The following is a 23,364-nucleotide window of genomic DNA, read 5'->3' as shown; positions in this document are numbered from 1 at the left end:
TTTTCTTTCAAATGCGCTTGCTTCTAAGGGTATAAAGACATGCCTCAAATACACTCCTAGCCAATTGTGTATTGTTGGTTTAAATTACTAAACATTTATTGAATATTGACCAACCAAGTCGGAGACTCATTTCACTCACAGACATCTCTCCATAGAGATTACCAGATGTTCGTATAACAATTAATCAACCAAATTTATCCCTTTTTCCATCAGAATTTGTCATAATAAGCTCAAACCGTCATCATCATTATCATTTTATTTATAACCCGTCACAAAATACTAGGCAGAAAGCCCAGAAAAAGACAGAGTAAAAATCAGGAAAAGAAAAAAAGAACAAAAAAGAGACAACAGAAATAAAAACCCAAATAAATGGCTTCCATTAGCAAGCGCTCTCATGACAAGATGGAGGTCTTCAGGAATCTTGGAATCTCTTTCTACAGCCTTTAGCCAAGAGTTCTTTTCTATAGTTCAGTTCAGTCTTATGCTTCGTATTTTCCTGTTATTTGGATGGCAACCTTTCCCTCCTCACTGAAGCCACAGTAGAGATATTACGATAGAACTAAGAATACTATTTATGAAAATAACTGCCCTTCATTTAAACTCTTGCTTGATGTGAAATCTCTTTGTTTTCTGTTGTGTGCTTTTTTCATTTTCTTTAATTGCATGGCTACCTTCCAGCTGCCTTGAGTAATATTATATCTTTTATTCTTGATCAACCATCTGATCATCTACACACTTACAGCAACTGCAAGATTCTTCATATTCCATTATTGCAGTCTTCAACCCCTGGCAGTTTGTAATATGTTTATGATGAAATACGTTACACCTTACCTTAGTACCTCCAGTACAATCTGTGCCGCATAGGGCATCGACTAAGCCTCTCCATGCATCGCGCATAGTTGACGCTGCGATAATATCCACCCATTCAGGTTCAGTGAGGTTTCTTTCTTCTGATCCCGATCTAGTGTTCTGCGCAGCGTATTCCTCGGAGAACTTTTTGTATGCCTACCGTCGGGCTTCCAGCTGTGTGCTATGCTAGGGAGACGACTTTCGTCCATACGCAGGGCGTGTCCAAAACAGGACCAGCATTTTCTCCGAGGAATACCCGTGACAAGTGGCTGGCTAGTCCTTTGACAAATTTCCAGTCCTTTGGTGACTTTCTGCTGCCTTATATGATCTTAAGAATACTTCTAAGGCTGTTATTTTTCAAAGCCTGTTTGCGCTTATCTTGTGGCTGGTTAATGTGTAACACGATTATGATATGGACCACGCTCCTAGTATATGTACAAAGCTGCCAATCTTTTAGTATTTTCAAACGGAATGTCAAAGAGTTTCTAGTTAACAATTACTGTTTTTTCTCCCATGGAGGATCTCTCTGGATTGGGTTTGTATCTTTGAAGAACATTATTTAATTTATTAGTTTTATTCAGTTAAAAGGCTGTTTCACTTTTACGGGTTGTTTGGTTTGAAGTCATGAGATACTACAATGCCTAGCGTGTGATGTTGGGGATTTTTGGAATGGGAGATTTAGTTTTTTTTTTGTATACTCTATTATAAATTGGCATAATTTCTTTTGTATATTTTTATTTTGTTTTGTTTCTCCCTTGTTTCTTTGTAGCCATGGAGCCTTGCAAAGGAGACTATGTTCAAGTGTTTTATTGTAAATTTTTATTGAATAAACTATGAACTCTTAAGCCTCCTATGCAACAGGCCTCACCCCTCATCCGTATATTACATATTCCACAATAAAAAAAAAATAACTACTGACCCTTGCTTATTTTAATGTAGTAATAAAACCCACTCAGTATACTCTTCAAAATAATTTGATAAAGTCCCTCAACATCACGTGCCACCACCCTCAGTTAAAAGCCTCGTTGAAAAAAAACCTCACAGAGGGTATTGAACTGGAAGCATACACAGGGACTCAGTACATTGAATACAAGGAGCTAATATACCTGCTATATAAAGGAGCTATATAAGCATTGTAAGCTGTTCTTATAAGCTATTAACTATAAAAACAACTTCCCGAAAACGAAGTTTTCTGGAGGAAAGTAAAGGCCATATTAAATTTTGAGATCAGAAGTAATAGAAATCTACAATAACTCAAACTCAAAACGACCAGAAATTACTATTAAAGAATAAATGAAACCCAAAACGAACAGAAATAAAATAAACAATCATAGAAAAAAAATAGAGCAGGTACTAATATAAATGAATAAATAAATCTTAAAACGAGTAAAGCTTAAGTTGAATATGTAAATCAAGCTTAAAATGATCAAAAATATTTTGCTATTAAAGTATAAATGAAACCCAAAACGAACAGAAGTTAAATAAATAATCAATGCAAAGAAACACACAATATGTACTAATAATAAATGAGTAAATAAATCTTAAAACGAGCGAAACTTAAACTGAATATGCAAATCAAGCTTGAAACGAGCAAAAATTTGTGCAAGCAATGGTTTGAATTTCTCTCACTGTAAAAGTCTAAAACCTACTGCATCATTGGCGCTTTACTGAAAACTATATGTATTTATGAAAACTAATCTTTGGTCTATTTTGAACAAAATGGCTATATATAAGAAATTTGATCGGACACATTTGGGGGAAAGAAGGTTGACAAAGGGGGGGGGGGCTAGTTGCCATCGGGTCACTTTGAATTTTTAGAAAGAGAATCAGAACTTTTAATTTCCGATCATTTGAGAACTATCCGAGGTTAATACGACCACTTCTTCCATAAAAACTATATATGCCCCCAGGGCATACGTTACAACCCTTCCCCCGGACTCTGGGGGGGGGGGGGTATGTTGACCCCAAATGTTTTCTTTATCTGATCGTCAAACTATTTCAAACAAACTGACAATCTCATAAATCATTTGAGTCCCTCCGAGGTTTATACGACCTTTTCCGTAAAAACCTTGCACACCCACGGGGCATAAGTTACAACTCTTCCTCGGGTTTCGAGAGGGGGAATATTTTGACCCTGAAATTTAGCCATCTGATCGTTGGACTAATTCAAACAAAATGGCTATCTCAAAGTTTGATCGGATACATTTGGGTAAAAGAGGGTGGAGGGGGATCACTTTTGATGGCTCTTCAAAAAGGTAAATATTAATTCCATTTTCCAATTAAATGATCCGCCTCCTATTTTTATAGGGCCATCTCTTACATAAAAGCTTATCTGCCCCAGGGACATAACTTAAAACACTTCTCCCTGAATCTGGGGGGTTGTGTTGATAGGGGGATGAGTTTTTGTTATTTGATCTTTAAACCATTTTGAAATGGCTATCTCAAAATTTTGATCAGATACATTTAGGGAAAAAGGAGTCTTTGTGGGAGGGGTCTAGTTACCCTACGATCACTTTTGACTCTTAAAAAGGACATTAGAAATTCTTATTTACAATAGAATGAGCCCCCTCCGAAGTTAATACTACCATCCCTTTCATAAAAAACTATTATGCCTCAGGGGAATAATTCACAACACTTGCCCCCAGGTTTTGGTGGGCTCTGTTATCCTTGGAGTCTAAAAAAGAAAAAAAATGCATGTGAATGACGTCACATTCGTTTGCATTTTGCATATTTTAGGCTGGGTCCAGGAGCTCAAGGCTTGACATTAAGTCTGAATAAGATTACAGCATTTTGAAAAATTGAACTAGGAAGTAAAAAATACACAAATTATATATTTTCATATTTTACAAAATATATATTCTATATCTATAAATTATTTTAGTTTTGCATATTAAATTGATTTAATGATGAAAAAGTTAATACACTGGAATCATCTCCGTTTCTAGCATCTTTGGCTACTTGCCATACTCTAGATCCATGGATACCACACTCTAGATCCCATACTCTAGATCTCTAGATTCCCAACGCGGGGGAAAGGCTCCCCCGGTAAGGCATGGCAATATTTTGGTGGGTCATGGCTAGGAATTACAACCTTTGGCTAAATATACATAAGAGCCATAATTTTGAAAAAAATACTTTTCATGTGAATAATGTCATATTTGTTTTCATTTAAAGAGTAAAAATTTTTGCTTTTCGTTTTCATTTAAAGAGTAAAAATATTTCGTAAAGACAAAATTTTTCTTTAATATGAAATATGCTTAGAGGACGGGCCGGAAGAAAAACTACCAAGTTAGTGACCTTTTTAAGCTTCCTTCATGTGAATACATACAAAATTTTGAACAACAAAATCAAAATATCCCGAGGGGGGCCTCATTTTAGAAATTCATAAGTGGGACATGGCCTAGAATCGGTTGCAAAATAAAGGGTGCATGGAAAGTGATTTTTCCTGAAAAATAATGTGTGCCCAAAAGTAAATTGTTAAAGTTGTTCTTACTTTTTCCTTGTAAAAATAGTTCAGAAATTTTATCAAAGGTCCATCTAAAACCATAATTTTTGATAAGGGACCAACTGCAAGGGGTTGTTTCTGTTAAAGACAAAACGTCCTCTGCGAGAAAATCCTTGTTATTCTTCCCTAATAGCTTTTTGTTCTAAAATATCTTTAAATTTTGTCAAGTGTCTGTCACAATGAACTTAAAAAAATATGACAAGATGAAAGTTATTTTTGGCCTGAAACCGAACACACACTTCTTAACTTGTTTGGAACGATCGATCATACACTCCCTTTACATTTACACAAAACACTATAAAGTATCAAACATTCGTCAAGGACTTTTATTGTAGTTACAAATGTTTTTCTGTATATTTGTTTGCTTTTTTTGGCAATAGCACTGATACGCAAATTACGCATGACAAATCAGGTAAGTGATAAATCTAAGGGAAAGGGGGATTAACTACCTCAGTTTCTGATATCTTTGGCTCCTTACAATGTTCTGGACAGAGGACTCGCAGGCGTTTGCAATACATCCCTGTAGTCGGGTTGAAAAAGTCGCAAAACATGTTATTTCCTTCAATATGAGTTTTATACACCGAACCAAAAGATGTCTGGCTTTCAAACTGAAAAAGAAAATAAATGGTAAAAAATAGAAAGCAAGCATGATAGAACCAAGAAAATTTGAAGTAATAATAGCACCAAGACATCAAAAACTTTTTTGTTGGCTCGTGAACTAAAATATGTGGTTCCTATAAGCCAATGCTACCAATCCGATTCTGGCAGTTACTGGTATAATATTATTCAATTGTAACGACCATGGCTGTGGCGTAAAATAGAGGAGAGAATAAATCCCCTAGATTTTCAGCCCGCTCTCCCTCCACTTTTGAAATAAATTTAAAGTTTCATTGACGGCACTAGGGCAACGGCCTAATAACTGCTAATAGCACCAAGACACCAAAGACTTTTTTGTCTCCTGAACTAAAATATGTGGTTCCTATAAGCCAATGCTACTAATTCGATTCTGGCAGTTACTGGTATAACATTATTCAACTGTAATGACCATGGCAGTGGCGTAAAATAGGGAGGAGAGAATAGATCCCCTAGATTTTCAGCCCGCTCTTCCTCCACTTTTGAAATAAATTTTAAAATTTTCATTGACGGCACTAGGGCAACGGCCTAATAACTGCTAATAGCACCAAGACACCAAAGACTTTTTTGTTGGCTCATGAACTATAATATGTGGTTCTAACAAGCCAATGCTACTGATTCGATTGTGGCAGTTACTGGTATAACATTATTCAATTGTAATGACCATGGCAGTGGCGTAAAATAAGGAGAGAATAAATCCCCTAGACCTCTAGCCCGCTCCCCCTCCACTTTTAAAATAATCAAAAAAAAATCATTGCCAGCAATAGGGCAACGGCCTAATAACTACTAATAGCACCAAGAAACAAAACTCATCTTCTTTATTGGCTCATGCCCTAAAGCATGTAATTCCATTGGTTGAACGCCACTGGTGTGATAGAATGTGATTCTAATGACCATCATCCTCAAAACTGCTAAGAGCACCAAGGAACTAGGTTTTACCTTTTTGTTCGCTAATGGAATAAAATATTTAAAGCTAATTAGCTAACGCCATCGATGTAATTGGTGGCGATCGCCAGTGTGATTGTACTGGCCACCGTCCCAGCACCTGAAAATAGCACCAAAGAACTCAATAAAGCTTTTTTTGTTGAAACGTGAGCTAAAATATATGATAATAATGAGCTAATGCCACTGATGTGATTCATGGCAATAATCGGACTGTGACAGAGATGTGTAATGACCACCGTCCGAAGAACTGCAAATAGCACCAAGGAACTAAACAAAACTTCTCGTTGGCGTCAAGTTCAGATGTATGATCCTAGAGAGGTAATACCACCAATTTATGTGGTGTAGGTTTTAAAGACTCGGTACAAAAGAGGTATATAGATTGCAAAATCTTGCCTTTAGCAGGACTTATTATTTTTTATCGAAGCCTGTTTATATATAAATATTTTCAAAATTGTTTACCAATATGTTTTAAAAGTATGTTTGAATTAGGAAGTGATATTCATACACATTCTACGAGACAGTCCGATATAATTCGTCGTCCGCTTACTATTACTCGTAGATCTCAATTCTCTATTCGGCATCTAGGACCCCATGCATGGAATTGTTTACCTGCGACTTTGAGAAACTTGGATAGCTTTCTTGAATTTCGGCGGGAATTAAAGCTATTTTGCCTTAATATTTATGGTTTTGATAGTTGAGTGGACCTCAAGTGGAGCCAAGATGTTGGTTTTGATTTTGGCGATACTGGTTAAGTGGTTTTAGTTTCTTTTTGTTTTGTCTCTTTTGAAGTGTAAATCCGTTTCGATTGAAATGCAGGGTAATTGATTTTTTCTTCTTCTTCTTTCTTTCTTTCTTTCTTTTTTCTTTTCCTTTTCTTTTCTTTTTATTTTTTCTTCTTTTTCGTATTGTTTTATATGTATGTGTATTGGGGTTGTAATCCCAAACAAGCTTTGCTTCGGGCCATTTGCTTGTTTTGTTGTGTTATTTATATTAATAAACCCATCTTTCTCTCTCTCTCTCTACCAATACAATTGATTGTAATCATTGGTTTGATGGAATTTGATTCTAATAGTTTCCATCCAAATGACATCTAATGGCAACAAGGAACTAAATAAAACTGTTTTGATGGCTATTAGCTCAAATATGTGATTCTAATGAGCTAACGCTACTATTGTGATTGGTGGCAATCACCGGTGTGATAGTATGTAATGGTAATGGCCTCCGTCCAAAGAACTGCAAATAGCACCAATGATCTAAACAAAACTTTTCTTTGGCTCAAGTTCAAATGTATGATCCTAAGGAGGAAATGCTTTGAAACACGTTTGAAAGAACGTGATTCTAATAGTCACCATCCAAATGACATCTAATGGCAACAAGGAACTAAATAAAGCTGTTGTGATAGCTATTAGCCCAAATATGTGATTCTAATGAGCCAACACCACTATTGTGATTGGTGGCAGCCACTGGCGTGATAGTGTGTAATGTTAATGGCCACCGTCCTAAGAAGTGTAAATAGCACTAAGCTAAATAAACGTTCTTTGTTGGTTCATAGACTAAAATATATCTAACGGAATTTCACTTTTCATAATGTTCGGGTTAGCTTTTTCGTTCTTTTTTTCAATAGTATCTTTTTATTTTCAATAAAAGTAATACTTTTATTCCGGGCCTGATTGTTTTTTAGGCTTACTTTTTGAATTTTCAAAACCTTGCTAAACATTTATTTCTAAGTTTTCATTTCACTTATAAATAGAACTCTAATGTGGTATGAGGAATAATTAATTTATTTTCAGGTTTTGCTCATACGACTCTTCAAAGGGCAGAATACTCTTCAAAGGGCAAAAAATGGGGCAAATACGACTGTCAGAGGGCAGAATATATAATAAAGAAAGACAAATTTGCGTCTTCTTTTTATGGAGTATTTCGTTAAGGAGGGGACTAACATCTATCATCACTGTCTGCTATAATGTCATCTACATTTTATCTCAATTTAATCGTATCAGTTTGACGATAGCAGAAGGCCCAAGAGTCTTCTGAGCCGTAAGGTCTCGACAAGTCAATAAAAAGCCGACATACATTATCTTCAAATACAAAAGTTATCAGTTCACAATTCATTTCTTCAATTTAATTGATGCTCGAAAATATTACTCGACTAATTTAATTATTCATTAGCTTCAATTTCAATTATTAATTTATTTATTAACGTAACAGTTGCCTGCCAGCTTATATATATATGTATATATATTTATATATATATATATATATATATATATATATATATATATATATATATATATATATACATATATATATATATATATATATATATATATATTTATATATATATATATATATATATATATATATATTATCTATATATATAAAAATAAGTTGTCTGTGTGCCTGTGTGTTTGAGTGACGTCATGTTTGTTTGTCGACTGACGAAATTACAGTCCGGGACATCGGGACACAAATGACGATCGAGACATCTATCTATAAATATATAAAAATAAGTTGTCTGTGTGTGTGTGTCTGTCGAGTGACGTCAAGTTTGTGTGTCGACTGACGTCATGTTTGTCGACTTACTTCATTTTAAGGATTGAGCTGTATACGTCATGAAGTTGTTTGTCGACTGACGTCATGTTTGTCAACTGATGAAATTACATACCGCGACACAAATGACGACCGGGACACAGGGAACATAAATGACGACCGAGAACCTCAAAGAGAAATTACAGACTGAGGAACCCGGACACAAATCACGACCGGGACACAGGGAATATAAATGACGACCAGAACACAAGGACACAACTACAACGGGGACGCTGGGGGGCACAGGCGGGATACATAAATGACGACCGGGACACAGGGATTGTTCGGATAGATATTACAGACAGGGACACCACGACACAAATGACGACCGGGACACCGGGAATATAAATGATGACCGGGACACCGGGAATATAAATGATGACCGGGACACTCAAAAGAGAAATTACAAACTGGGACACCGGGACACAAATGACGACCGGGACACAGGGAATATAAATGACGACCGGGACACAGGGAAACATCATTAGAATAATGAGGTATAGAGCTGAAGACGGATTGTTTTTCCCATGGACAATTATATGTTGCATGTTCAATAGTCAGTAAACCTGACAATCTATTTATAGGCATAGACAATGGGACAGCAAAGAATGTTGTATATTCGCATGTTTTACGTAGTTAAAAACATTATATATATATATATATATATATATATATATATATATATATATATATATATTTATATATATATATACATATATATATATATATATATATATATATATATATATATATATATATATATATATATATATATATATATATATATATATATATATATATATATATATATATATATATATATATATATATATATATATATATATATATATATATATATATATATATATATATATATATATATATATTCACAGGTGGGACACAGGGACACAACTACAATGGCGCGTAACTAATATGGCAGGTAACGACTTACGCGTGCGGGGGGCTTGGGGGGCGCGAAGCGCCCCACCAACTAGGTGTTGGGGTGAAGCACCCCAACAGCTAGTATATTTATATAAAATAAGCTGTCTGTGTGTCGAATGACGTCATGTTTGTGTGTCGACTGACGTCATGTTTGTCGACTGACGAAATTACAGATCGGGACATCGGGACACAAATGACGACCGGGACATCTATATATATATAAAAATAAGTTGTCTGTGTGTCGAGTGACGTCATATTTGTCGACTGACGAAATCACAGACCGGGACATCGGGACACAAATGACGACCGGGACACCGAGAAATAGGAAATATAAATGACGACCGGGACATTCAAAGAGAAAGCGACTGGGACACGAGGAATGTTCGACTAGCAATCACCATCAACAAAGCACCGGGACGCAAATGACGACCGGGACACAGGGAATATAAATGACGACCAGGACACTCAAAGAGAAATAACAGACCGGGACAACGGAACACAAATGACGACCGGGACACAGGGAATATAAATGACGACCGCGTCACTCAAAGAGAAAATACAGACTGGGAAACCGGGACACGGGGAAACAACAACAACGGGGACGCGGGGGGCACAGGGGGATATATAAATGACGACGGGAACACAGGGAATGTTCGATTAGCAATCACCATCAACAAAGCTCAAGGGCAATCATTAGAATAATGAGGTATAGATATGAATACAGAATATTTTTCCCATGGAAAATTATATGTTGCATGTTCAAGAGTCGGTAAACCTGATAATCTATTTATATGCACAGACAATGGGAAAGCCAAGAATGTAGTATATTCGCAAGTTTTACGTAGTTAAAAAAATATATATATATCTATCTATATTCACAGTTGGGACACAGGGACACAACTACAATGGCGCGTAACTAATATGGCGCGTAACGACTTACGCGTGGGGAGGCTTGGGGGGCGCGAAGCGCCACCCCAACAGCTATTCTATATATATAAAAATAAGTTGTCTGCGGGTTATGTCTGTCGAGTGACGTCATGTCATCATGTTGTCATGAAGTTAGTTGCCGTCATGGTTGTTATGACGATGACGTCATTAAAGGTATTTAAGAAAATCGTTCAAAGAAAAATTTCAATTGTAAGAAGATCGTGCACGGAAAAATGTTTAATTGTAAAATGACTGAAGAACCTACAATGGCAACAGCCGAGGAAGCAGCTCAAAGAGTCTATGCCAAAAAACTTGCTGCTGATAGAGAAAGTAAGAAAAGAAAGCGTGCCGAGGAATCACAAGAACAGCAAGAAAACAGGCTTTCGGCTGATAGAGAAAGTAAGAACAGAAAGCGTGACGAGGAATCACAAGAGCAACGTGAAAACAGGCTTGCGGCTTCAAGAGATAATGCCAGATTAGGGATGTGCAATTTCCGTCAACGAAGGCGTGTCGAGGAACTACCAGAGCAACGGGAAACCAGACTTGCTGCTAAAAGAGAAAGTGAAAAAAGAAAGCGTGCCGAGGAATCACAAGAGCAGCGTGAAAATTATCGCATGGCATTCACGTACAGCCCAGTCGATGATTACAGTAAATGTGTTCAAATCGGGACTATGTCTAAATTTTGTCCCTACTGCAAGGCCTTGAAATTTAACGGTGAAACAATGGGGATGTGTTGCGCCTCGGGAAAAGTTAAACTTCCTCAACTGGCTGCACCCCCAGAGCCATTGAAGACTTTGCTTACTGGAACTACGTCACAATCTAAGCGTTTTTTATCAAAAATCAGAAAATATAACACATGTTTCCAAATGACGTCGTTTGGTGCATTAATACAAAAGAAGAAAAAAGCTAAAAAAGGTAAAAACTGCAAAAAAAACTAAAAAGAAAATACTAAAAAACTAAAAAAAAAGGTAAAAACTACAAAAAAAAACTAAAAAGCAAAAAAACTAAAAACTAATAAAAAAACTAAAAAACTAAAAACTGAAAAAGAAAAAAAAGTAAAAAAAAGGAAAAAAACTGAAAAATAAAGGAGAAAAAGAAAACTATAGACGGGGACACAGTGAATATAAATGACGACCGGGACACTCAAAGAGAAATCACAGACTGGGACACTGGGACACAAATAACGACCGGGAGATATAAATGACGACCGGGACTCTCAAAGATAAATTACAGACCGGGACACAAATGACGACCGGGACGCCGGGACACAGGGAATATAAATGACGACCGGGACGCTCAGAGATAAATTACAGACTGGGACACTGGGACATCTTTCTATGTTCACAGGTGGGACACAGGGACAAAACCATAATGGCACGTAACTAAAATGGCGCATAACGACTTACGCGCGCAGGGGGGCTTGGGGGGGCGCGAAGCGCCCCCACCAACTAGGTGTTGGGGTGGCGCGAAGTGCCACCCCAACAGCTAGTATATTTACAGCTAGTATATTAACTAAAAAAAGGTAAAAACTACAATAAAAAACTAAAAAGAAAAAACAAAAACTAATAAAAAAAACTAAAAAAGCTAAAAACTGAAAAAGGAAAAAAACTAAAAGAGGAAAAAACTGAAAAATAAAGGAGAAAAAGAAAACTAAAAACCGGGACACAGGGATTATAAATGACGACCGGGGCACTCAAAGAGAAATTACAGGCTGGGATACTGGGACACAAATAACGACCGGAAGATATAAATGACGACCGGGACACTCAAAGATAAATTACAGAACGGGACACCAGGACACAAATGACGACCGGGACACAGGGAATATAAATGACGACTGGGACGCTCAAAGGGAAATTACAGACTGGGACACTGGGACACAAATGACGACCGGGATACTGGGAATATAAATGACGAGCGAGACACAGGGACACAACTACAAGGGGGATGCCGGGGGCACAGGGGGATATATAAATGACGACGGGGACACAGGGAATGTTCGATTAGCAATCACCATAAACAAAGCTCAAGGGCAATCATTAGAATAATCAGGTATAGTTCTGAATACGGATTGTTATTCCCATGGACAATTTTATGTTGAATGTTCAAGAGTCCGTAAACCTGACAATCTATTTATATGCACAGACAATGGGACATCGAAGAATGTTGTATATTCGCAACTTTTACGTAGTTAAAAACATATATATATATATATATATATATATATATATATATATATATATATATATATATATATATATATATATATATATATATATATATATATATATATATCTCTTTCTATATTCACAGGTGGGACACAGGGGCACAACTACAATGGCGCATAACGACTTACGCGCGCGGGGGGGCTTGGGGGAACACCAACTAGGTGTTCTGACTATTTCTAGGTATTTCTGACTATTCTTATATAATTCCTTATTTCATTTAATTTACAAATTGAAACGCCTATCGTGGCCTAAAAATTGATTTATTTATTTTCAGGGTTCATTGATAAATCATTTGCCCATATTTCTCAGAGCAGTTTTTAATCGTATTTCAATGCCACAAGTAATACAGTATGTCGTAGAGGCATCTCCTTCACCCTCATCCGCATCATCATCGTCATCACTTTTAAGTGATATATATTATGTTTATGATGTAAAGTCATGGTTGCATCAGTAGCTCCAACCTAGTAAAGAGCAAAGAGGCGTTTTGAAGAAAACTGCTTGATGAGAAAAAATTGCTATCTAACACTGATTCAGGAATGGCAACCATTATTTTGGTTAATCTCAAAAGGGATGATAACATGATGACGTTATGTCACGTCACTTATTCACCTTGTTAAAGCATTTGTCCATATGTCTCAGAGCAGTTTTTATTGGTATTTCAATTCCACAAGTAATGCAGTATGTCGTAGAGGCATCTCCTTCACTCTCTCCCTCATCGTCCTCGTCATCAATAGGGATGGCCGTACGAAGTCGAGAAATGAGTGCATCCAATCCCTAAAAGAAAATACTGCTAAGTAAGAATTTCAATAATTATTAATCATTATTCCAAAGTCTAATAATAATCATTATTGAAAGTAATAATTAATATTGTTTTTAATAACTATTGATCATTGATCATAATTTTCAGAAGAAAATTAAGGTCGTCGGCCTGCAATACAAATCCGTTACTACCACTTTTTACATATTTTGGGAGGTGGATAAAACAGAAGCTATAAACAGGATGGGATGAAGGAGAAATATTCCTCAGTGTCTTGGCCTCAGGTACCTGTGCATACTAAACCTCCAAGCAAGATCGTATCCAGGGTGAACAGGGGCTTTAACCCCCCTTCTCCCCGAAATATTTGTCCGACTCATAAAAACGAAACAAAAATGAATAAAACAGATTTTGATGCGTTTTTTTAGAGTTTTTTGTACCCCACCCGAAAAAAAAATTTCTGGATACGGCATTATCTCCAATGTCTGACTTTGATTCCGTGTACTTTCCGCTTATCTAGCCTCACAAACTCTGATGAAGAAAAGGACCAATTGCTTCACCGCTTGAGCTTTTTACGTTTAAAACTTGGACCGGACACATACGCCAAGGATATAAGAAAGAAAGTATTTTTTATCCCCTAGACACAAACTAGGTCCATTCAACCTGAAAACCATAATTTTCTTTTTTTTCTTGTTTCAAAATTAAGTTCCTAATACACTTTCACATTTTCATCATTGTTTCCACGTTGAAATATGAAAATACATAACACAACTAATTAGCTAAATTTGACAATGCTTTCTGACCGTAATAAGTCCAGAATAGCAATCCGTAGATTTCAAAAGACAGCTAAGCTTTCAAAGAAAATTTATACCGTCTTAAGCTGCTTGGTGCCATATGTTTTCACCTTATATTTTAACGTTTCTCTCGTTTCTTTTTCTTTATTTGGCAACCTACCATCAACAACTGCATAGCACCAGATGGAGGCCTTTTTCCCTTAAAGAAGGAAATTTTTTTAATTAATTAATAATTAGATAAATTAGTAATAATAATTAATAATTAATAATAAATTAGACAAATTAATTAATAATAATTAATTAATTAAATTTAATTAATAATTAGACAAATTAATAATAATAATTAATAATAAATTAATTAATAATAATTAATTTAATTTAATTTAATTAATAATTAGGCCTTTTTTCCCTTAAAGAATTCCCCATTTTTCTCACTATTGAAGATTCGTCTGATTGTGTAAGTTTCCACTTGATGAATTCCTACATTGATTTAATTTTCACTGTCCTTGGTACTTTACGTTGTTTTCGTCCATAAATCCATACTTACATTAAAATATTATTTTCCATCACTCCCTGAACGAGATCAAAAGTAATTAACCAGAATAATGACTAGATCGATAATTCACTAGATTAGTGGTAGTGACTTTATTAATGATTAGCAAGATTAGCCGTTCACATATGGATTAACGAAGGTAGAAAGCAATTGAACTTGAAGAACGCATTGGTCTTGAAGAACTATGAATTAATTCTGGAGTGGAAAACCTTTTTAAAACCAGATTAGTTGCAAATTAGTTTTGTGTTAGTTAGCAAATTAGTGATGTCCAGATCAGTGCTGTGTGAAATGATAGACTACACCTAATTAAGTCTGAACTAAAGCCATTCATTGTTATGCCAAAGAGAAAAAGAGAGACCCTTTTCCAACAGATCAGTGGTAAAAATTGTGCTTTGAGCTCATTGGTTTCTACCTGTTATGTATTCTCGTCAATAATTCACAGCAATCCTCATTTCTGGAGAGACAAACAATTCAGCCTTTTAAATACTTGATTGGTTGTAAAAACTTCTTATCTGAAATTTTAAATTCCACCTGATTGGGTCTAAGCTAAAGTCACTCATTATCGTATCAAAGAGAAAAGAAACACCCCTTTCCGACCCATCAGTGGTAAAAAGTGTGCTTTGGCTTCATTGGTGTTCGTCTGTGACGTATTCTTCCAAACCAATCACTTTATTCCTTGTTTCTGGAGACATATAATCCAACCTTTGTATGAAATATGTATACAATGAGCAAATTGTGTAACTTGCAGTACCCGTCCACCCCATCCCCCCACGTATAATTTTCACTGAATAATTCTCCCCTCCTCCCCATAGAAAATTATATCTTAGTTGTCTACTAACGTTCAACAAACTTAAAAAAAAATTAATATTCCTACGAAGTCGCTTGTACTATAGCCAATACAAATTGCGATAGGAATTATTTCAAAGAATGTTTGACTAAAATTTGCCATTATTCACAATAGTTATTTGTCTTTTACAGGAGGTTTTACGCCCAAATCTCATGAGTGGAGACATGAAGGTCATAATGCTCCCAAATCTGTTCCTGCACACATGATTTTAACCTTGATAATGACGGAAGAATTTGCGGTTCAGCTCATCCTTTCCCAATATGGGGAATGTCCTCCCAATTGTTGCAATCGTAAATTCCCAGGATTCCTTGTTTCTGGAATACGCAGTCATCCTAGTTCGGCTGAACGCGAGAAGTGTCACCTCGATCCCAGCCCAAAGAGTGCTCTGAGGAGGACGAAAAAAATAAAGCGCTAGGAGCCTGCAGGGTCACCGTGGAGCAGATAAAATTCGCATTCGACGCTACTATGGCTCCACATGCTGTTTTCCCTCGTTTGGACAAACGAACTAATTCCGCAAGAATAAAAGGAAGGGATAATTCCCCCTCCGTGGAAGCGCAAAGGTGGCTGAAGTGAATGCTCCCACTACAGAGGAATAGCCCCCCTGTTGGTTCCCAACAAATTATTTGCCATGAAGTTGATCAACAGAAGTGCCCAGTTCGTCCGTAAACCAGTTAATCCGATAGAAGTGCCCATATTCAGCAAGCATGTTTTAGGCCGAAGACATGTATACAGGCCGAAGACAGGCCGAAGACATGTAGGCCGAAGACATATCAAGCAAATCTTCACTGTAGATCAAGTCATTGAGAAAGCTCGTGAGTTGCAACGTACAGCATCCATCATCTTTGTTGGCTTTAATGCAGCCTTTGACTCAGTTGACTGTGAGTCTCTCTGGGTGATACCAGATCGAATCAGTCTCCTGGACAAATACCGTCGCCTGTTCAAGCCGCTCTAGATTAGTAAAAAAAGCTCCGTTCAATGTTAAATATAAATACTGATATATGGCAAGGCTGTGCTGCTTTTCATGAACTGTTCAACACGATGATTGGTTATGTCATGGGTCAAACCATAGGTCAACTCCCCTTCAGACGGAAGTGTAGCGACAGAATTTTAGCTGATTCCAACTTCACTGATGATATTGCCCTGATATGCACTTCTGCAGCTGAACTTGAAAATGCCCTCAACAAACTGTCGGCCGATGCCCTAAAAGTGGGACTACATATTAGCAGGCAGAAGACAAAAATAGTGATCGTAGACCCAAAAGGTAGCACGGCGAGCTCTCCAGATTTCAACATATCAGGGCGCACTGTCAAGTCGTCAAGTCATTTACCTACCTCAGGTCTATCATCATGGATAACGACTTAGTCGAAACTGAAGTTCAGTTACGCATCGGTAAAGCCGCATCAGTTATGGTACGACTATGCAGTGCGATACGGTCAGAGCTCAATATCAGCAGAAAAACATAAGTGCAGATCTGCAACACCACCGTCACTCAAGATCGTCAAGACCATCACCGTCACTGTCACGGTGCTGAGACCTGATCGGCTGCTGCTTCTGTTCGTGATGCCATAAACAAGGCCCAAACAGAGTTCCTGATACCTATTGAAAGGATCAGCTGGTACGACTTCGTCTCGAACACCCTACTGCTAGTACTAGAAGATCAGACCCCCAACCATCGTCAGCTCGCAGCAAGAACTCTACGGTGTTCACTTGGTCTGCATGTCAGCAGAAACATCCAAAAGCACACTATTCAATTCTGATCCATCTGCACATGGCTAGAGCCACTCCCATGGAAGGCCCTGCTTCAGATGGAGGTTCAGCTTTACCCAGTCTCACTCAATGACTGGTACTGATCTACAAGAAGCGGTCACGCTGCACAACATTGTCCGTCCCAACTGTAGACAAAAAGTCATGTGTCTTTCTAGGCTGGATAATCAGTAGGAGCATTAAGTCAGTTGGGTCTGATTTCTGGAGAGACAAAAATACCCATCGTTATAAAAACCAGAATAGTTAAATACCTCCTCTTGACTGTCTCTTTTGTGTGGAAAGTTTAAGCCAGTAAAAGGAATGAATTTTTTTTACATTTTCAAGGCTTTTTTACAAGCAAACCGTCTTTCTCTGTGGACTTACCTTATGCCTTCTATCAAGTTCTTCCAGTGCTGACTTGGCTGTCATCTGTTGCTTTCTGATTTGCTCCAAGCTTTTCCTATTTTTCTCCTCTGCAGTACACTGCGATGAATTCCATTCTTGTATTCGGCTAGGAAGTATCTACAAAAATAAAAATCACCTTAAGAATCACCATAAATCACCTTTTACCAGTGAATTTCCATTCAATTGTCAATATTTTGTTTTACCACTCACGTCAACAAAAACAGATGTTTCGGTATATTGTCGCTGTTACGCGTGTAACTCAAATCTTACATTTTCATACGTCTGAAGTAATTACCAAAAACCGTTCTCAAAGAGAGGATGATCAGGATAAGGTACATCAGGGGGATTGCTGATCCTTCCGTAACATTAAACATGCGTCACAAAAATAATTTTTAGGATAAAGTATAGAATCACAAGATAAAAAAGGAGGGATTACTTTCCTATAAATCTGAGGTATAAAATGTGTTTTGTTCTGCTGTGTGAGCCAGGAAAAAGTAACTAATTCTAAGCTTCTTCTAATTGGTTTTCTTGTATGAAATTTTAAAAAGTTATTGAGTCACACACTTTTACACAAGAGGTTTTATCTGTGGATGAACTATCTCGACCCACTAAGCAATTTCTTTTGCTGCAAGTGCAGAATGAACTACAATAACAGAACCTTTATGTAAATTTTCTTCCAAATGAACCCTTAAAGAGCTCTCTATGATATTTCAGTGCCCCGCTTGCGCCGAAGAAAAAAAAAAGGACATGAGTGCTACTCAAGCACTTCCCTTATTATTCAAGGTGGGGGGTGTCATTTTTCTGTAAAAGGCTATGGAAAATGGTGTAGTTTTAATTTCAATCCGAAACTATTTTGAGGATTTTCAGGCTATCGTTCGAAATTCCCAAGGATTTGTTTTCGCAATAGACTTTTACCGTTAAGATTAATCAAAATCATAGTTATCCTGGCAGAATCTGCTTCTAACGTCAATTTTTTCGGACTTGACAGTTTTCTTTTTAAAAACCGTTTCGAAACTTTCGGTTACTACAGGCTAAATATTGTCTTCTACAAGGTGGTAGGGATCGCTACTACGATTCGGCAAACAATTGCTAACAGTTATTTCACAAGTTTGAATACGCCGGTTGCGACCTTTATGCGTAAAAGTGACAGTTTGTGTGTGAACACTTTTTTCATGACTGTAGACAAATACTTACCATTGGACGAAAAAAGAGAATATAAAACAAAACATAACTATAAAAAATAATCAAGGAACCGAGAGCGATTTTCAGTCAGTAGGAAGAAAGAAGCGAAAAGAGAAAAGCAGGTATTTCCGCAAGGATTTCAGTCATCAAGCAGTCCTAAATCATAAAGGACCTCAGCCATCAAGCAGTCCTCAGTCATCAAGGGCCTCAGTCATCAAGGACCTCAGTCATCAAGCAGTCCTAAGTCATCAAGGACCTCAGTCATCAAGCAGTCCTCAGTCATCAAGCACTCCACAGTGCTGACAAAAAAAAATCATGAGGACGGTTCGACACAAGGTCTTGCACAAATACGTGCTTTTGTATTTTCTTTTCGTTTTTTTAATTGTAGTTGATTGAGGTTGAAATGGGAAAAACAACAGAAATTGTTCCGTATATTGGGGGCCTATCCCTTCCTCAAACCTCGCTCTTTACGTTAAAGTCTAAAGTCTTTTATACATACTTCGCATTCAAATTCAACGGCCCTTGTGTCTGAGCAATATTTCTAAATAATTATGATAAAATGTCAAACTTTAGCGTAAAGAGTAAGGTTTGAGGAAGAGGTAGCCCCCTAATATACGGAATAATTTCTGTTCGGGTTAAATTTTAATGTTTCTCCTAAGTTTCAGCTGAAAGAACCTGTTTTTTAACTGATTTCTAACCGTGTTTCAAATCATGCCAAGAATTCCCCTTCTCACCTTCTCCGTGTTCCCCCCTGTAAACTTTCCTTCTCCACGGAAAAATTTCCCCTGGAATATCCACGCCTCAGATAATACACCATCCCAAAAAAATATCCAAGAATTTCCTGGTAATAAATATTATACGGACATTATGCAGAAGCTGCGTAATTTACAGCCCTTTGCCCAGGGGCTATGTGAGAGGGGGGTCTTATCATCCCCAAAGGCATGGTTATAGGGTCTCTCAAACATTCTGAATCAAATAGCTTTCCCAAATTTTTGATCGGATGTCTTGGGGGAAAAAGGCATTTGGGATGGGCACTAGTTGCCCTCCAATATTCTTGGTCACTTAAAGTGGGCACGCGGAATTTTGATTTCCGTTTGAATGAGCCCTCTCCTTATCTTCTTGGACAATTGGTTCAATGCAATCACAACTGGAAAAAAAACAACTTAAAAAAAACAAAAAACAAGACATTTGTGATCTTTCTTCTGGCAAAAAATACAAAATTCCACAATTTGTAGATAGGAGCTTATATGTTATACATATATACATATATATATATATATATATATATATATATATATATATATATATATATATATATATATATATATATATATATATATATATATATATATATATATATATATATATATATATATATATATATATATATATATATATATATATATATATATGTATATATATGTATATATATGTATATATATATATATATATATATATATATATATATATATATATATATATATATATATTATATATTTATTTATTTTATTTTTCACCCACATGATACATAAAGTAAATATGGTGGAGTAAGAATAAATATAAAGAACAACACAAAGAGAAAAACAAATACACACACAAAGTCAACGAAAAAAAAACCGGATAAGACGGTGGTGAGGGGGTAGGCGCGCAGAAGCTGTACTGGAGAGTTTTCTGTGAAGAATCTCTAACTTTAAAGATATATCAGGAACTGAAAATTTTCTAAGAGTCCGGTTTTTTTGTCCAAGGTGGAAGATACAGAAGAAATTCGCAAAATTTGAAATAATTTATGCGAATTCTTTTTAAATTACCATTATTAAGAAGGGGGAAAAGACCTGAAGCATAAAGGACAGAATGATCACAAAAAGTAGAACAAAATTTGGCCAGCGCACGTCTATTATACTTCCCTCTGTTTGCAACAATTTTTGTATAACCAATCTGAATCTTTTTGCTTATATCACAAACAGTACGCTGACGTAAGCTCGAAAGATTGTTAGTAATAGAGATACCAAGCCAACGAATACAATCAACAAGAGGGATAGTGAAGTTATTACAGTGAAGGGGAGTTGCAGTATATATAGTTACATATATATATATATATATATATATATATATATATATATATATATATATATATATATATATATATATATATATATATATATATATATATATATATATATATATATATATATATATATATATATATATATATATATATATACATATATATATATATATATATATATATATATGTATATATATATATATATATATATATATATATTAACTTTTTAGAATGGTATGTAAAGATTGCTGAATCAACTTTTAACTGTATTTTTATTCACTGTTTTTTTTTTTAGCAGGAAATCCAAATTTTCAGTTCTTTGATGGGGAGCTGAGCCCCCTTAATAAGGGCTTGGCCATGATTCTTCATCTACCAGGTCTGGTATGAACATCAATCCTTTAAAGTCAACAAAATTAAAAAAAGACCCCCCCCCCATTCTTTCATTGGCCCTAACCCCCCCCCCTGAAATGTCGGTTAATTCTACGAAACTACTGGATGTTTCAACAGCAATTTACAATTGGATTACCATATTAAAAGTAGTCCAATAGATGACAAATACCACCTTTTCCTTCCTTAAACTCTGAAAAAGTTTTGGCGTATATTGCATTATTTAATAATTTTACTCCCATTTCCACGTCCAATCCTTGAGTACACCTGCTCTGTTTTGCCTCCTTGAACACATCTAAAAATTGAAGATAAGAATAGAGACGGTCTAAAAAGGGTATCTAGGAATTATCTTCAATGAGGGCCAAGTCCCTTATATCTCCCTTCTTCGGCCAATTTGACCCCTCATCAAGGAGATGAGAACAAGATTCCCTTCCGTTTCGCAAATACTACTCTCCAATACCCCTGAGTAAATTCACTTTTCCCTAGTCGATTGTCACCCTTAGACTTCACTTCCCTCGTTCTGCTTCAGCAAAAATCTCCATTTTCGACCTGACAAAATTTTCCACATAGATATATAGACTAGCTTTTGCCCTACATAACTGACATGTTAAATAAGCGAATCCCCCCGACCTTCATAACTTTTTTGCCACTCATTGTGTAGAGTTTTGAGTCTACTTTTTAGAGTATTTTTCACTAAGTTATTTTGTTATTTATTTTTCACCCGCACTTTCAATAGGATAATATGTGGAGTAAAAAGGAAATATAAATGCACAAACAATAAACACAAACAAAATTAACACAAGCATAAAAGAAGGCAAAAGAAAAAACACTCACAACTGAATGAATCTAATAAGGCGTTACGCGGAGAAATGTGAACACAAGCTCTGTTTGAGCACTTTCTGTGCAGCAGTTCTAGTTTTATTGTTATAGCTTTCATGACTGTGTTTCTTGTGGAAAAAATTAAATACTATATTGCCTCTCTGTATTTATTAACAAGGTCAATTCCTTTTTAAATTCTGCTAGTTTTAATTTTTTTTTTTTTTAATCTCTCTGACATACTGATAGTTTTTCTAACCAATCATACCATGTTTTTTTGTTTTTTTTTCGTTTAAAAGTTTGACACCGAAGTATGATTTCATTTGGGCTTAGGACAGCCCATTTTTTCAGAAATAGATATTATCTTATTCAAAGCCCCTCCTTTCATGAAAGCCATTGTGATTTTCAAATGCATAAACGATGGGGTTTTCGTCCAATATCTAAAGAAATTACCTGATATATTCTAGCAGTTGCAAGGTTCAATCCACAATTATCACTGCAATATTTGGATTTGAATTTAGAAGGTTTAGTACAGCCAGGTCCATAACACTGGCGCACTTCATCATCTCCCTGTTCCTCTTCAGACACAGACTCCCTCTTCTTTCTTCGGTGCTCCTTCATCACCTCCTTAAATATAAAATAAAAAATCATAATGAAGATTCAAACAGAAATCCTGCGAATCGAAAAATTGAGATTGAACTATATCTAAAAAACCTCTATGTCTATATACTTACCTCCTTAAATATAAAAAATAAAATTAAAAAATCATAAAGAAGATTCAAACAGAAATCCTGTGAATCGAAAAATTGAGATTGAACTATGTCCAAAAAACCTGTATGTCCATATATTCACCTTCTTAAATGTAAAAAATAAAACTAAAAAATCATAAAGAAGATTCAAACAGAAATCCTGTGAATCGAAAAATTGAGATTAAACTATGTCCAAAAAACCTTTATGTCCATATATTTACCTCCTTAAATATAAAAAATAAAACTAAAAAATCATAAGGAAGATTCAAACAGAAATCATGATGGATTGAAAAATTGAGATTAAACAATGTCCATATATTTACCTTCTTAAATGTATAAATAAAACTAAAAAATCATAAAGAAGATTCAAACAGAAATCATGTGAATCAAAAAATTAAGATTGAACTATGTCCAAAAAACCTCTATGTCCATATATTTACCTTCTTAAATG

The 23,364-nt window shown here is 35.9% G+C and overlaps 1 protein-coding gene across 1 annotated transcript in view; it reads right to left on the bottom strand.

The window, feature by feature from the left end:
* LOC136040803 (CXXC-type zinc finger protein 1-like) overlaps window positions 1–22,788 on the bottom strand; it is a 30,961-nt gene extending 8,173 nt beyond the window's left edge. The window contains exons 1-4 of the mRNA XM_065725133.1: window positions 22,618–22,788; window positions 17,694–17,831; window positions 13,228–13,392; window positions 4,804–4,962 (exon numbers count right to left, since the gene is read on the bottom strand). Of these exons, the coding sequence (XP_065581205.1) occupies window positions 4,804–4,962; window positions 13,228–13,392; window positions 17,694–17,831; window positions 22,618–22,785 (630 nt within the window). The 5' untranslated portion in view covers window positions 22,786–22,788. The remainder of the gene's footprint in view (window positions 1–4,803; window positions 4,963–13,227; window positions 13,393–17,693; window positions 17,832–22,617) is intronic.
* Window positions 22,789–23,364: the final 576 nt, after the last annotated feature.

Source organism: Artemia franciscana, chromosome 21, assembly GCF_032884065.1.
Source record: "Artemia franciscana chromosome 21, ASM3288406v1, whole genome shotgun sequence".
Lineage (NCBI taxonomy): Eukaryota > Metazoa > Arthropoda > Branchiopoda > Anostraca > Artemiidae > Artemia > Artemia franciscana.
The sequence above is the reverse complement of the archived record's forward strand: the minus strand, read 5'-3'. Positions and strand labels throughout refer to the sequence as shown.